The 17,217-nt window shown below is 38.5% G+C and overlaps 1 protein-coding gene across 4 annotated transcripts in view; it reads left to right on the top strand.

The window, feature by feature from the left end:
- Positions 1-17,217, top strand: part of LOC123956496 (calcium-dependent secretion activator 1) — a 153,601-nt gene that overhangs the window by 109,036 nt on the left and 27,348 nt on the right. For all 4 annotated transcript variants that reach the window (XM_046028711.1, XM_046028713.1, XM_046028710.1 and 1 more), the window contains 4 exons: positions 2,396-2,470; positions 2,853-2,936; positions 3,747-3,779; positions 7,563-7,670. In XM_046028711.1, coding sequence (XP_045884667.1) covers positions 2,396-2,470; positions 2,853-2,936; positions 3,747-3,779; positions 7,563-7,670 — 300 coding nt within the window. The remainder of the gene's footprint in view (positions 1-2,395; positions 2,471-2,852; positions 2,937-3,746; positions 3,780-7,562; positions 7,671-17,217) is intronic.

Genomic DNA, 17,217 nt, shown 5'->3' with positions numbered 1-17,217 from the left:
GTGTTTCATTTGGGATTCAGTTACTGTGGTCAAATGCTATTTGATTCATTACATACAGTATTTAAGTAGTGTACAATTGAAGAAGTGAACGCAGTTTATACTGTATGTACTAGGGCAGATTCTACTAATCTGACAAATTTTAATTTTTGACTGAAGGCTGTGGTCACTTCATTTAAAAATGTTTGGGGCTACAGAGTCCCTGAAGTGCCAAAAAAGTTTTAAATATTTTATAAGACAAAGATTTCAGCAAATGAAAAGCTATTATATTGTGGGTACAAGCCAATATAATGTGGTAACAAATCTACTGAAACCAGTGCCTCTGTTTAATCAAATTCCTGTGTAATTCCTTATGTATCTATGTGCATGATGATATGCAAAATGTATTGTAAAGAGGAACATTAATATTTAGCACAGTATCTTGTGCATGCGCTTACTTTGCCCCACAAGAAACAATTAAAGCTGCAACCATTAGGTGGTACTTTTCATCGTCAATGCCTAAAGATTGAACAGCAAAATCTGAAGATCAATCTGAAGAATTCCCTGTGAGGAGTTTGTTAAAGTACAGACCCTGTAAAAAATTACCATTAAATTCAAAATGGCCGACTTCCTTAGGGTTTAGGGCATTTCTCCCTGAGGCTTTTTTGTAGGTCTGAACATGATATATCTGCCACAAAAATATTCTACTATTTGGTGAAACGTGGCCTGGGGGCTGGTTTTTAGGCGGCACTAGCGAGCCATTTTGCCACGCCCATGCACAACAACCATATGCTACGTAAAATTCCACCAAGTTTGAATTTTGTGCAAAGTTAGGGGAATTTTTGCCATATTTAGGCAGCTTTGGATGGGCCCTTGAGCTGTGATGCGCGTCAGAGGGTGACGCTTCAGAGGGTGACGCGGCTGCAGCGCTGTGGCCGGAGGTCGAGAGACCCTGATAGGAATTATCGCGCGTTTTGGACCAATCACGAAGGAGTTAATTGTTGCACTTCTTGTGTTGTGAAATGCAGTTTGGTTAGGTTTAGGCATAGAAAGTACTTGGTTGGATTTAGGCAACAAAACTAAGGTTAGGAAAAGATCATGGTTTGGGTTAAAATCTACGTACGCCAGTTAAGGCGTAAGTTAACTAACATCACTTACGTCAATTTACGTAACTTGCCTAAATTTAATGTTGACTTTTTTTTTCACACTGGACACGAACCCCGGTCTCCTGGTTCAAAGTCCGGGCTCTGGCCCTCCATCCACCCTTACCACCTCCTTACTCAGTCTTTTCTGTTAATATATCTTATATTATATCATATACCTACCTTTACCGTCAAAAACTGGATTCCCAGTGAGTCAGAAACTGACGACTATGGCTCTAGACCATGCGTCTGACTTGTGACGACTTGGAAGTGAGAACGGGTATTATGTGAAGCTAGAGAACACCCGCTAATTATATATTGTGTACCAGTACATGTAGTGTGGATGACAGTGTGAAATTGTGAAGTGTGCCATGTAAATTAATACATTTTTGCCAGAAATGGCTTACTTCCTTTTGCCATTAGGTGGCGTTATGACATTGAGTGAATATTGGCATCTAGATGTCTTCACGGCAAGACTATTATGAAACCTGTAAAGATTGGTACAGGTCTGAGCTTGTACGCTGATGTTAAGGCTGAACGATTTGGGGGGAAAAATCTAATTGATATTTTTTTGCCTGATATTGCGATTACGATTCAAGCTAAAGTTCAGTATTCACTGCCAATTTATTTTTTATGGAACCCGCATCAAACCAGACAGGAAGTCGAAGAGGGAACCATGGTGGAAGCACAAAAAGCAACTGAACAAATCAACAAAATCAACACGTTTTAATTCTGAAATGCTTGTTGTGGATGTAGCTGAGCAGAGAATGGAGCGAAAGCAAAGCCAGCCGACAAAGCAACCTGCAAACGGCAAGCCGGCCAATCTACCAGCCAGATCAGCCCCGGGAATCTGGATGATTTAGCTGATGACTGACAGCTGACTAACTAGTGTTGCACACTGTTGCCATTGTACGTGAGCCAAAGCGAAGGCACTCGGGAGCGCGCATAAACGTCACATCCATTGGATTTTCCTGGAAAACAACCAGTCTTTTACATAGAAATCAGTCCACAGGATGTTTTAGGCAACCAAGAAAGTTGGGAAAGTCTCCTTTTTTAAGTTATTTTACAATCCGTTCACACATTGGCAATACAAGTTTATAAACTAATTTATTTATGGAGAGCTTCACATTCTTACATATGGTACCTTTAATCCAGTACAAATTAATATAAATTCAAATATGAAAAAACTGTCCATTGTTTGCCTTTAATCTCACTTCATGATGGGGTAATTATGTGTGAATGAAAAGAGTAACATGATTTTTTTTCTTCCTCTGTAGAGACAATACCATTCCCAAATTGACAATCTAATTGAAGAGACGGTGAAGGAGATGATTACTCTGCTGGTAGCTAAGGTAAAAAATAATGCAGTATAAATATACACCATGGATTGATTACAGGTCAAGGAACCCCTGGGCCTATATCTCATTTAAAATGATTGTTTCTCTTGTTGGAAAGTTAATCAAATGACCACAAAATGACATCAAAGAGACTCAAACCTACCACAAACACCCTTAAAATTACTGCAAAATAGATTACTGCTTACAGGTTAATGCATTCATAATTAAACACATTAATTTAACACTGTTCACAAATGTAATAATTTATTTTTTGCTATCAGAACTTTCCTTTTGATACTAAAGTACAGTTTACCGCTAACTTTAAAAGACTTCTTGCTACAAGCAATGTAATCACACTGCTGCTTTCTTTTCTCTTTCTCTCTCTCCTCTTTCTCAGTTTGTGGTCATTCTAGAGAGTGTGTTAGCGAAGCTCTCCAGATATGACGAGGGAACACTCTTCTCTTCCTTCCTATCTTTCACAGTAAGTAGCACACATACTTCCATCCCCATCCAGTGGCGTCGCTCATATATGATATAATAATGCAATAGCCACAAAAAGGCTAACTAACACTAAAATAAGGGTGTCCGCATAGCGTGTTTCTCTGGCAGAAGAGCACTTGGGAGTGCTGGGATGAAGCACAATGCTTAAATTTAATGATAACTCAATCATGCTTCTTTTAAAAATACTTTTTACTTTATTTAATGCAGTGTGCTAAAGACATGGCACCATCATAACCATTACATGACACATGTCATGACCATGAACCATGGTCATTTGCTCAATTATGTCATTTCAAATGCAAAGTTTGTTACAATAACTTGACATTAATCAAGACAACATAACCTGTCATAATGTTAACGTATAAAAAAACGTAGTGTCTTTAAGTTTGATAATTGGCCCTGTTATGCTATGCATGTTCATGGCAGGAGTCATGTCATGGTTGTGATGTGTCATGTCAGTCTGCCCCACTTCCCTTAAAGATTTACCAAACCTGTTTGGTTTTTCACCTACATGCCAGTTTGAATGCAGTTTGACCTTTTTTGAATTCTTCCTAAGGACCAAATAGCTTAACACCTCAGCTGGTTCCCCACAGTATTACAAAAGCCCAAGTTATTGAATTTGTGAGTGCACTTTTGCAGCTGAAATCACCACATGAGTCACTGTTGCTGTTCAGCAGGCACTAAACTACAGGCTGTACGGTCTCACCACGGCAACATGTGTTCTGAAAAGTGGTGCCACAGCTGGAGTCCTGACTGTTTTTTCACCTACTTCTCTCTCCTTTGTGTCAAGGTGAAAGCTGCCTCAAAGTACGTGGATGTACCTGTAAGTGAGACTTTTTTTAATATGTGTTTTAAATGCCTTAATCATCTCATTAATAACATATTCTACATCTGACGTGTGATTAGATTTTTTAAAACACTACTAAAAATATACATACTTATGTATGCTAGGGCTGTCCCCGACTAACGATTTACATAGTTGATTCAGAATTGTCAAGTCTTGCCTATAGTCGACCGATAGTCGAATGTCGAATGTGTGTTTGTGTGGCGGCGGCGGGGGGGGGGCTTTAATCTAGAGAAACTGCAGAGCTGCAGTCTCTATTTGTTAGTCACTGTAACTTACACTGTATATTTACAGCTAAAATTAGGCTTATTGCTGACTGTTTTTATGCCTGCCATTCAGCAGTCTTGTGCTGAGTTTTGCACGTGTGCCGTGTGGCCAACAACGACACGCACGTCGTGGTACCTCGTGGGTATATTTTAAGTAACGCTATAATATTCTTTGTGTGGTTCTTCAATGGTGATAAATGATGTCCCGTGAGCTGCGGACAACTCAGCATAGCGCTGTCGAAGCTGAGGCTCCATCTCTTCAGAAAGTGTTCTTTTTCTGCCACTACACACATGCACATTACACCAACACATGCGCACTGACTCTCCTTCCTTAAGGGTTACAGTTAATTTTGGATTTATCTTTCACCAGAGAGGCTTAGCAATGCCAGCACAGCTAAATGTATTGGATCATAACAAAAACTGTTAGTGAGCTGGACTGAGAGACATAACAGTTAGACCACAGTAAGTAACATTACTGTAGTGAACGGGTCTTCCACTGTGGCGTTATGTTGCATTATTGCCTTGAATCACTATAGGCCAGTATAAACAAGTATCTCCACACTTGCTTTGTACATCATGTCTTGCAGGCTAAATCAACACTTTGACATAACACCGGACACGGAATAGTAATATTGTTTGCGTTAGCTGGTGAAGTTCCGGATAACGTTAGCAACTGCTGCGTTAGCCGGCAAGCTAACAGGATCTAACTTGAGCCAACTAAAACACAAAATCACAATATGTTTCACATGCTTTTCAGGAATGTTAGTTTATCTGGTCAATAGGATGAAAGCCAGCTCTGGGTTGGTTTTGTTGGATCCAAAACAAAGTGGAGGTCTCTCTATGAGTCAAGCCTTTGCGATGCTGAATGTGTTTTCACCCGAAGGCGATTTAATTCTCGTTGGGCCTGAAGTGCTTCAGCTTGTGTAGGAGTGTGTGTTGTGCTGGGAACCGGTTGTTTTAGTGGACTCTCATTAGCTGTGATGTTGTTGCAATGTGTACGGTGCAGAATCATAAGGCAAGAGACTCGGCATGCCCGATATATATCACAGCCAACAGATTTCCCGGAAAATCCGACCAAGAGTCAAAGGAATAGGCATGCTGGCCACCAGAGGTAACAGAAAAACCCGGAAAGTGGATCGTTTTTATGTGAGGTTACAACCCCTTCACACACAGGCAATAAAAATGTGATGTCATTTATATTTTTAAATTTTCTATACTGCACCTTCTTTTTATTTATTAACTGACTCCAATCCCAATATATCTGGGATAAGCTAATAATGGAAAATATATCAGTAATGTAAACATCAGTTTGTTTGTTTACAAGAAATCTTTACACGTTACCCTTTAATACCAGGTGTAAATGGGGTATGAATGTTCACAGATAAGTTGGAAAAGAATATTTTGTGTTGGCATTGAGACGGTTTAAAGATCCCATCTATATAAATGCTTAAAATTGATTTTAAAATGGAATACTGGCAATTAAAACACAGATAGATACAAAATGTACTAATGCAAATTAGTTATATATGAAAATCATTGCAATAAAATAAGCAATTGATCCTGTAAATTGGTGAATTTAATGGCTCGATTTTGATTTATTGTGCAAACTAAATATAATTTAAATTCACTTGTGCTCAAACCTCTTAATAATTCATGTGAAATTAAACAACAACAATAGCATTTTGTTTCCTAGTGATGTGTCAGTGTTTGTGTGTGTTTTTTGTGCATGTACAAATATTTGACCATGCTTTCACATGTAGTATCATAAACCAGATGGTATTGGTTGCTGTATTTCCACATGAAATATCCCCGTGTTTCCTCCCCCCAAATGTCCATTCATATGCATGTGGCCAGACACTGACAAGCAGCCATGCCTCGTGCCTCTCTCTGTGCAGTACACATTGAGTCCATGTTGTACAACACATGACCATTCTGCTGTCAGGGTGGCGGCGGTGGTGGTGGTGTGTTTGTGTGTGTGTGGGTGTGTGTATGTGTGTGTGCGCATCAGATCTGTATTAGCTGCCAACACTTCGGCCGTAGCAACACGGCAAATTTCAAATTAATGCCTTGTCAGTGAATGTGACGAGGCACTGTGTACGCTGGCAGAGGTCGCAGTTTCCAGCCCACTACGCTAATTGTGTCCTTAAAGTACTAAATTAGAGTTTCACTCGTAAAAAAGACACTCATTTACACATTGTAAGGGTCATTGCAGATGTGTTCACTAAGTTTAGTGGCGTTGAGTTCTTTGCATGACTTCTGGGATTTGTATTAGTTGGAGAAAAGATTCAGAAGCGAAGGCCGAAAGGTTTAAAGATTGTTATCTTGAAAATGGTAAGATATGTTGATGTAAGAACTAAGTTGCCATATACAAATGCATTATCCTCAGTGAATATTTTAGATGTCAGAATGGCAGGCCTCCTAACAATCTGCTCTCCTCATCAAAACCAACTCAGTGTCTCCAATGCCCCTGCACATGCCCAGACTGTGAAAGTTGTTTCTTGCCAAGCTCAACTCTCTGATGAGAGCTAACTGAAGAACATGAATGCCCTGTTAGTCCAGAGTCTGCATCATTCTCCAAATGATAACTGAAACATCTCAGTTTGAATGTTAATATAATTTCCCTCAATTTGTCACCTGATGTTCCTAATATCAAGAGTAGAGTCACCAGCCATGCGGGCCACTCTGTGAGGCTATACTTAGGCACAGCAGTGCTTTGAGTTAATAACTAACATCAGCATGCTAAAATGCACACAGTGATAATGCAAAGATGCAGATGTTAATTATTTTAGTTCATCTTACTTCTTTAGCTTGCTGGTGTACTTACAAATTCCATGGCAATCCATCTAATAGTTGTCAAAAACCTTAAATATCAACCTCAAGGTGGTGCCTAAATGAAAAGTCAGGGCATCTTTAAAGTCAGTAGGATTCACTCTCTGGGCAAATTTCATGCCAGTCCATTCAGTACTTGAGTCAAAAAGACAATAAGCTCAAAATATCTAAAGCAAAATTTCATCTACACGTCAGAAACATACTCATTGTATATATAACATTATACTATACAGCATCTGAACAACAACACATGTGACAGTAATTCACAAAGCATTTTTGATAAGAATGAAACATGATATTTACCACTTAACCTCCACTTAAGTAGTTGGCTGGAAATAATCTTTTCTGACAGTATCCTATATATTCTGCATCAAATTATTCAACCCACTAATTTGGGTTTTTATGGCTGAACTATTTCATCAAATGAAAATATTCTACATATCTTATAGATAACATATTTGGTATCTTTGGAAAGTTTTGCATCTCTACAAGGATTTAAAAAAATCTGAGGCTTTGAGCAATGTGTTCACACTGACTTGACTGACCAGTAATTGGGTTAACTTTATCCACTTTGAAGTGATTTACCATATGTTTTTTTGGGGGGGGGGGTTTATTCTATCTTTCTATTTTTGTATGCATTTTCCATCTTTCTCTCTTTTCATTGCAGAAGCCAGGGATGGATGTGGCTGACGGTTATGTGACATTTGTTCGCCATTCCCAGGACATGCTGCGGGAGAAGGTCAATGAAGAGGTGTACATAGAGAGATTATTTGATGTAAGTAAGCCACCTCCTCCTCCATCAAAGGGAGGCTTAACAATAACAGGGTTTTATTCACGCCACCTGTGATCATTTGTGAGATTTTAAAAATCCATATGAGTAGAGTGAACAAAATTCAAATGCTCCGTATAGCGCCTTTCTAGTTTTTCACTCAAAGCTTTTACACTACATCTGCATTCACACACTGAGCCTAAGTGCTCAAACAGAAACTAACATTCAATATACTATAACAGAACAGCCATCAGAGGCAATTTAGGGTTCACCACCGACCTGCTGATTAACGGCCAACCCGCTCTACCACCTGAGCCACAGCTTCCACAAAATGATAACAGTCATGTGATAACTGATGGACATTTTCTCTATATGCATGTGAACTTTAATCTGAATGGCGTGAAACAGCCAGAGTTCAGAGTACTTTTTGTCATTTTCAGACAGTTCTGAAAGTACTATATAATAATAATAATAATAATAATAATAATAATAATAATAATAATAATAATAATAATAATATGGTTATGGATATTTATGATTACTTTACATTTAACACTCCATAATAATAACTGATTTTCCAAACGCATGTACCATTATTGTTGACATTGGTAAATAGTCCCTCACTCCCTGTCATTTTCAGCTGGCATAGAAAACAAATCAAAGGGTGTTCCACTCACTAGTTTCATGTAAAGGTAAATATGGTCTGTAAAACATTTAGGCCATAAGGGGGCAACAGCATGAGTCACTATGACATTGTCATTAGAATGTCCTCACCAGACAAATTACTGCAGTGGTTGTTTGTGCAAATACCTAAACTATTTACATTTTCAGTGTTGGTTTCTTTTTATCAAGACCACAATCTTTCCATAACCTTAATCAAGTAGATTCACTTGTCTTAACCAGACGTTAACAATCACATGGGTTGTTTTAGAAGACAATGACAAACTTTTATGCTCTTTAGTTAGGGGGACTTGGCTATTTCCAACACTTAATGTAAGTTACATCACAGTAACTACTAACAGTAAAATGAAATAATCCCAAAAAAGTTGTCCTGATTTTTTTTTTGACTGTTTCTGATAACCAAATGGAATATTGGAATATTAGATGGTGTTTGCATATGTTATAACTGAATTCTGCTGTATTTGGTATCTTTGGGAACCCTTTGCCACAATGCAAAATAAAATTGGGTTTGTTATGATTTTATTAGGACTCGCAGGTGAGTCTGGCAAGTTGAAACATGTTAATACTGCTTTTACTACCAAACTTATTAGTACATTCCTTCCCTACTTCTTGTGTCATCTCATGCAGAGTCATGTCTTTTTGGGCTCTTGCGAGTCACCTTGTGAAGCTGACTGTACTGACACATCAGTGTCCTTTTCCATAGCTGACAAACTGTAATCAACTCAAGCTGCAATCAACTTGAAAAACAGTCCCATGACACTGTTTGCCTCCATTACATGAGATGAGGTCAAGTAACACCAAAACAATCAGTAAATCTCTAAGCCTCGCTGCTGAGCCTCCTCTTAGGTCAAACTGGAGGATTTCTCCCCAAAATATGTTACACCAATCCCTGCAGCGGGATGATGACTTCTCTTTTCGGACAAGTCGGACATATTTCTACGCCGCCGTTTACTCCTTTGTCTCATGGTGTTTGTGTGCCGTTTGTGTTGATCTTGAGGAGGGATTATCCTAAGCGGTTCTCTCTGTCTGAATCAGCTAACAGTTACTCAATTGAAAAAGGGGCACAAAAGATCACTTTGTAAAGTCGCTTAGCTATCCACCACAAATTCTGTACACACTTTCTTTTCGAGGACTTACAGACAGCTCATCTCACCTGCTACTGTATTTTTAAAAGAATCACTATAACTCTGTGGTTAGTGACTTGTGTATTCACTCAGTGAAAAGACAGAGCTGGTACAGTACATTTGAGGGATAACTAAATCTGTATGTCATAAGGTGGTAAAAGTGCAATTTACAAACCTTACCAGGAATGTATTTTTGTTTTTTGGAAACTTGATGCACATTGATCTAAATATGCAATCATATCTTGTAACAATCCACAAATCAGAGCTCACTGCTTCATTCTCTTGTCAGGCCTATCACTATTTTAGAAGTACAGGTCCCAGATTTCCTACAGTGTTTAGGCCACCATCTAGTATATAAACTGATCATGAAAGAGGATGCATCAGGATCTGTCTGGCTAACCCCCTCAGCTAAGTAATTTCCTTGGGGACACCATGCTATGCGGTAAGGATACTGTCAGTACAGTAATCTGGAATCAAAGATTACTGAGTAATCTTAATCTATGTGACTAATTGGGATGATATTTTTTAATTGGTCAACATTGAATGAATGAACAATTTTTAAAAAATATTGTCTCAATTAGTCACATAAACACAAAAACATGGGAAAATGTGGTTCCAGATTGAAAAATAATGAACTTAATATTGAATGTACTTCTATTATAATTTTATTTTATAAGAATTGAGTAGAACATAGTTCCCATTGTATCTTATGTTGACGGTTGGCCATTGGTTTGGGCTGTTGTGAATATGCTTCAAGTTAATTGCTTTTATCTGGGAACATAGCACCATTGCTTAAAATAACTCAGATGCTTCAAGAAACGTGAATATCCAAATAAGATGGTTTAGGTAATCGGGATAAACTGTTTGCTTGTTTAGAACATGTTATATTGTCAAACTTTGTTATGACGTCATCGTGTTGACAGATCTCAGCAATGAACTTGAATATGCACGATCAATAAAAATGAAGGCTATGAAAATAAGGCCTAGGTGGAATAAACCAGAATTATCCTTTATTTGATTAATAAGATAATATCATAAATTATAGAGTGCTTAAACAATTAGCTGCAGTTTTAATGGTTTTAATTAAGGCTTAAAGGTTGATGAGCTGAAACGGACATGGAGAACATCCATGTAACTGTCACTCTCACTGTGTGAGCGTGTTCATGGTTGACTTTCTGCAGACTGAACAGTGTAGGCATGTATGCAGTTGCATCTATCTGCCCGTGCCATTGTGTTGAATTGAGGCCTTGAGGTGTAATCCGTCTCCTATCCTCTTCCTCTCTGTTTGTCCTGACAGGGGGTGACAGAGAGGTGCATAGTGCTGGATGTTTGCTGTTTGTTGCTACATCTTGACCCGCTGCTCTGCCATGTATCCTCTTTTCCTCTACAAGAGCATTTCTGCTGGGATTTGTCTCATCCGAGCTTTTCTTTGTTGTCATTCTGTATCAGTTCTCCCCGCGGCGTCACTGAGGCCGATGAAGGTGTCTCTAGCTGCTCTCTGAAGCTCTGATGTGCTTTTCTTGTCACTTCACCCTTTTTTTATCTACTCGTTTCTCTTTCTTGTCTATTTATCTGGTTAAGGATGGCAGCACGCAAGTTGGAACATTAGAGCTGGAGTATAAAAGATTTTTTTTTGTTGTTTGTGTGTGATTTTTTATTATTTATGTTTATATAAAACCAAGCTACAGTGTGCTAATTAGCGTAGTGTATCACACTATGTGCTAAGGAAGATTTTACAGTGGAAATATCCTACTACAAGGACACAAAAAGCTGGCCCCGGGCCAACAACATCTTATCATCATAGATAAGTCTCTCTCATCTACACGTAAACACTGGAAGGTAGGGCACAATGTCTCTCTAAAGGGGTATTCATAGGACCTCAAGTGTGCCGCTTTGACTCCCAGGGGGAGACTGGGACCCAAGTCACAAGTCAGAGGAGCACAGGTGGATGCCTTACCATCAGCTGAAGTGAAAAACTTCTGGTTGGATAAATAAGAGTGACCCTGAGGCGAGCTGTTTTAGTGCTATGTTTCTTATAAAAGCCAGATTGGTATTTTGGTGGTTTTCCACCTACGCTCTGCTTGTCTACATTCTCTTTTCACAGAGCTAATGTCCTCATTTATCCAGGTAGATGTTCAATAAATGTTTGATTTTATTCACTTGAATCATACACAAATTAGGACTTAATTTTTGTATTAAGATGTTTATTTTTTTTTTGAGAAAAAGGACTGAAAAAAGCTTTCACTTAATTTTTCTCATGCATATTTATTAACAAAGATTTTATCATAATTGTTTTGAATGTTGTACCTCGCATCTGTGAAGTGATCCACTGTTTGAAATCAAGTGTTGACCATAAAGAAGAGTTTAAACCACAATTAACCATTCAGCATCTCTCAGGAGAAAAAATCAGCCTTTAAACTCCAAAGAAATGACGATTTGATACTTATCATGATAATTATCGATATTGAAAGATATGAAACTTTTTATCGTGGTAATATTTTTGGCCATATCGTCCAGACCTACCATGACATCAATATGTTGTGGTGACCCATTTTGATGTAGAACAGTTAAAGTGGAAGAAAATGTGGTTATAGACTCACTGTTGATGAAGCAAGATTTTATAGTGCTGTTGTGGATTAAAAAGGTAGGATGTATCAAAGTATCAAACATAAAAAGTTTATGGTATGAGATTAAATTATTGAATTTTAGTCATCTACATGAAAATTAAAAACCACCAACCATAATCCCTTTGTCGTACTTCAACACATCACACATCAACAATAAAATCAGAGAGCTCAGATAAAAATGACTGTTCAGTTTTGGTGGACGATATATGGTAATGTAACATACAGGATCAGTAAAGCAGATATTACACATGAGGTCCTCAAAGCTGGTCATTCTTTTGACATTAGGAAAAGAGCATTTAAAATGTTTTTTTTAAAGTAGCGGCTAGGCCACCACCACGGTCACTCTGTGTACTCTCCTTTGCTCAGCCAGGTTTCAGTAAAGAAAAAGATTTAATTTCTGGGACAAAAATAAGTCATTTTAAGACAAATGTCTTATTAGATAGGGACCAAACATTTAATAGACCAAATCTGCGGAGTTTAATGTCAGGAATGTTGTTCGAGATTGGACCTATAACCAGATTACTATGTTTTACATACTGTAGTATAGCGTTTGTGTGGTCTGTTATGGATTACGATTGGGATGGTGGTGAGGCTCTCTGAATTGTCATGGGAATTATTTGGACTGCAGGGGGATCTAATGGAACAAACAGGATGTAAAGAGGTAAATGGATGCGAAGAAGAGTAATCCATGACTGGTGTGACATCCAAAGCTGAGGTGGTCAGTCAGTGACATGAGGATGGGCTAACTGCATGAGAAATGTTTGCTGAAAGTGCCTATGTGCCATGGGAATGGGGTGGATGCCATCTCTGCTAAAAAAGGAAGCTTGGTTCCGAAAGATACACAAATATAAAGTTACAGAGCCGCAAATGAAGGACAAGGATAAAATAGAAAAAGGGACATAAAACCAGCATTAAATAAAATCTGAAACAATGAATATGGACCAAGGGCCAAGTTAACCAAAGACCACATGTCACTCAAATCTAGCCATTGCACATACAGGAATAGTCAATCACTCCTAGTAGTAGGAGCGTGTCAAGGCTCTTGAAACATTTGGGGCTTAGCCCAGCACGGAAATCTTTCATGTTTTAACTCCCCCCACTGAAAACTTTGAACACTTAATTTTCTGCATTCTGGTGAATTTCTTTGCACCAATGAGGAGCAAATGTCTCGGGTGACATTAGAATATAGTGTAATATAATGCAGTAAGGCTGTCAGATATGTTTCTCCTGTAGATCAACTTTTCTCATTTAATTTAATCCCAGCTGAGTCTACAGACATGCGGGCATGCCTGATGTAGCCTGAAGTCTTTTCAGATGCGCATATGGCACCTTTTCACCTCAATGATAAATTAGCTTAATTAATCTGAATTCAGATTTTGAGCATTAAACACTTAATTTTCTGAATTCTGATGCTTAAGAAGCTTATTATTTTTTTAGCTCATATCTATATATCAGTTATTTTTGCGCATTTGGCGAATTATTATTTTTTTGGCCCACAACACAAGAAACAGCTCGAGCAGAGGGGGAGGAATTGTGTAAAAGATGTGATGGGGCCAGCCCAGTATACGCCTAATGCTTTATGGGCCGATCGTTGGCCCATTTTTTAAAAACAGTTAGGCCTATATAAATAAATAATTTGACTTGTAGCCTACTTGATGAGAGAGCGCACTGCTCTTCATCAGAGGAAGAAAACCGAAAATGAAAACACTTGTGATCAGAGAGCAATATCACCACGATTTCACACAAATGTTCACTTCAGCACCTCTGATAACGTGCAGCTCGCAGCCGCTTTAGAGGGAATGAAGCATCCTGGAGCAGAGAGACAGTCAAACAGAGCAAAGTGTCTCTGAGCAGGACACAGCGAACAGGTGTCAATGTCACGGTCAGGTGCGTCATGTTATTTTCTCACTACTTTGCAGCGACTGTTAACCGTTTGTGTAGCATATACACTGACTAGACACTGACCGACAACATTTATATTTAAATGTATTGATTACAATTTTGCTGGGGACAATTCAGAAGTTGCGGATAAGCCCTGAAGCTGTGAGCAATGCACTCTCTCTCTCTCCTCTCGTGCTCACTCTAAGCGCAGGCAGGCTAGTAACAGTGGGGGGTCACGTTATGTGAAAATGTAGCAATATTATTGCGAGTAGCCTCCGCTCTTTGAAGACCTCCGAGAGAGGCTGCATCATGAAGATTATTGCATATTAACATGGAAAATATTTTTGTTGCTGTTGTTGAGTTACATTCGGGGGTACAGTCAAAACAAAAATGACCTGGCGACGCCGATGCCTAGAAGTGCTTTATAAATATATACTAAGAGTGAATGTCTCTTCTAACTGACAAATAGAACCAATGTACACTTCTGTACAGGTCACAGGGAAGAGTTTCTTCTGATATGAGTCTTACAGCGCTGTGATACAAAACATCTAGAGATCAAGATAGATGATGAGACAAAGGTTAGACAAAAACACCTAGGTTAGGATTAGGCAGTTGATAGTTGTGGCTGGTATACTGACAGTATGATCAACAGTTAACTCATCAAAAGCTTTTTTTCGGGCTATGTACGATGTTAAGGGTTTCAGTGACGCAAATGAAGCTGCCACTTAGTTGCTATTTAAGTTTGGCACACTGGCAAAGTTTGGTTTATGAAAGAACAGTCAACTATTCGCATGTATGATAAAACGCAATTCACATGTGTTGATAGAGCATGTTGATGAGTCTAAAGCTGATGATACACGGGGCAACATTTTGAGCAATGTTGCTGGGCAGTCTTGCTAGTGGCAAATCTGACTATGTTTTGAACGGATAGCGGCGGTGCGGGACGGGTGGCTGAGTGGTGGGGGAAGGGGATTACGGTAGTAATCTTTAGTCATTACCATTGACAGCAACGTTGCCCTGCACGATTGCTCTAAAAGTTGCTCCGTGTATCATCAGCTCTACCTGTCCACGTGTCACAAGATACTGAATTCCACCCTGGTCTCAATGCTTAGGGCAGGACCTTGCGTGATAGCTGGCTGCAGTTGGTGTGTGATTGTGTGCGTCTAAATGGTTGAACTGAGTTGTAAAGTGCTTTGGATAAATAAATACAAAAACTCAATAGAAATGCTGCCATTTACTTTGCTAGTGTGGCTGATAAATCAACGAATTAAAAAGTCAACCCTGTTTGAAGGTGATTTTCTGGCTGACAGCAGTGGGGCCTTGAGGGTGCATTTTTTTTTATCAATGCTTGTTTACTAGAGTATGCATTTGTATTGTAGTCCTAAACAGCATGTCTAACTATCCTGTAAGTCATATTAGTGATGGCTGTTCTGTAAATATGGTGACATGGTCAAGAAAAACACATCCAGAAAATGCTATTCATCCGTCTTGTAGAAGGATGTAGGATGCAGCAGGGGCAGCATGTTGATTTCAAATAATTGAGTGTTTCATAAATATCCTTTAAAATGAATAGAAATGTAACATGCAGAAAGGGCCTATTTTACATTGACTGTGATGCAGACAAAAAAATTTCATCTGACTGAAGGTTCCCTCAAAAGATTACGGGTTAGTGGAATTCTTGAAAAACAACAACAACAAAAACTCCCGTTGGATAATAAGCTTTGTATGTATGGTCATTATGAGGGGGAGGGGGATATTAGGTGATAGGCTGATGTTGGATTTTTACCTGTAAGCAACATTAAGTTTTCAAGTATTTCATACTGTGATGCTATAGAAGACACTGAAGTTAACACTGAACATGATCAGTTAAAGCAAATGTTTATGAACCCTCACAAATTACAGTGTCACAGGCCACACAAGCCCCACTGTGTGTTTGTGTTGCGTTTGGGGGTTGTTGTCCTTAAAATAAGGTCAGGATGGACTCCCCTTAATCTTTGCTTTGTAAGGCGTCCCCTCCCCTCCCTTGATGAGCTGCTTTCTTCATTTATTTATCTGTTTGGTTCATTTCTCCAACCTGTGTCCCATACATGCTCATGGCGGCTTTGTACATAGAAATACTGTCTTATGGTTTATTGGTTTTCTCAGGTCCTTACCTAAAATGGTATTCTGTACATTTGTTTTAGACATGCTTTTAGAAAGAACCAGGGTTCACACTGTCTCCATCTTAACAAGGCACCTTGTTTATTATCTAATCTTACCAATCCTACAGAAGTTTGTAATTGAAGTGAGATTACCTCTTTCACCTGTTAACAATTCAAATCAGTTTGTTTCAAGAATTTTATAGAATAAAAATGATGAAAAAATAATATAAAATAAATAACAATGAAAAGGTGCAAACAAGAATGAAAGAAAAAAATAAACAGCTGCAAAGGAAACAATGTGTTCAGGAAAAAAATCACCCATAGTTATATATTGAAATTGCTTTTTCAAGACTAGAAAGATATTTGATGATGTTTTGGTGACCCACCAGAGGACATTTTTTATGCTGGTTGACAAGATTAAAGTCTTTAAATCTTTCAGTGGGCCATAATGTGGAATAAAATAACTCCATCAACGCCACAACAGTTGACTGGGAAGAGATTACATTTCAAATCACATCAAGTCATTTGAGCATGTTTCATTTCACACATCCTTGCCAAATCTAAAGATGAACAGTTAAGTGTGTTGGTCTGACTACAGCCAGGTGAATATAATATAATATGATCCTGCCTTTATAAAATTGAGGTGAAAGGTAGACATGTAATTGAGTCTAAGCCTAAGGTTATATGTCATTTTAATTGGGGGTCTGACATACATTTATCTCAAAATGCCTTCTAACATCAGCCAATGTAAGCAGATTATTTTACTATGGCCACATCATTTCTAAATATGCGTCTCACATTTGGTGTTGAGAGTGACAGCGGACAGGCCCATATGTGGTCTAATGCTGATAATGTTAAACAACAGTGTCTCATGAAATGAATCGTAATCTGAGACATATTAAAGTGCTAATACCCTTGTTCTGACATAGATTGGTGAGGAGGGGGGCTTGGCAGAGCAGGACATTTTTAATTGATATTTGACCTACTTCTCTGACTAATCTCGTGGGGAAAAACCAGTTGTTATTTTTGCTCCTTCAAAACATATAATGTGTTACTTTGTGGGGTTTAAATCAGATTTACTTTATGCTATTTTACAACC

Source organism: Micropterus dolomieu, linkage group LG18 (genome assembly GCF_021292245.1).
Source record: "Micropterus dolomieu isolate WLL.071019.BEF.003 ecotype Adirondacks linkage group LG18, ASM2129224v1, whole genome shotgun sequence".
Taxonomy (NCBI): Eukaryota; Metazoa; Chordata; class Actinopteri; order Centrarchiformes; family Centrarchidae; genus Micropterus; species Micropterus dolomieu.
The sequence above is the reverse complement of the archived record's forward strand: the minus strand, read 5'-3'. Positions and strand labels throughout refer to the sequence as shown.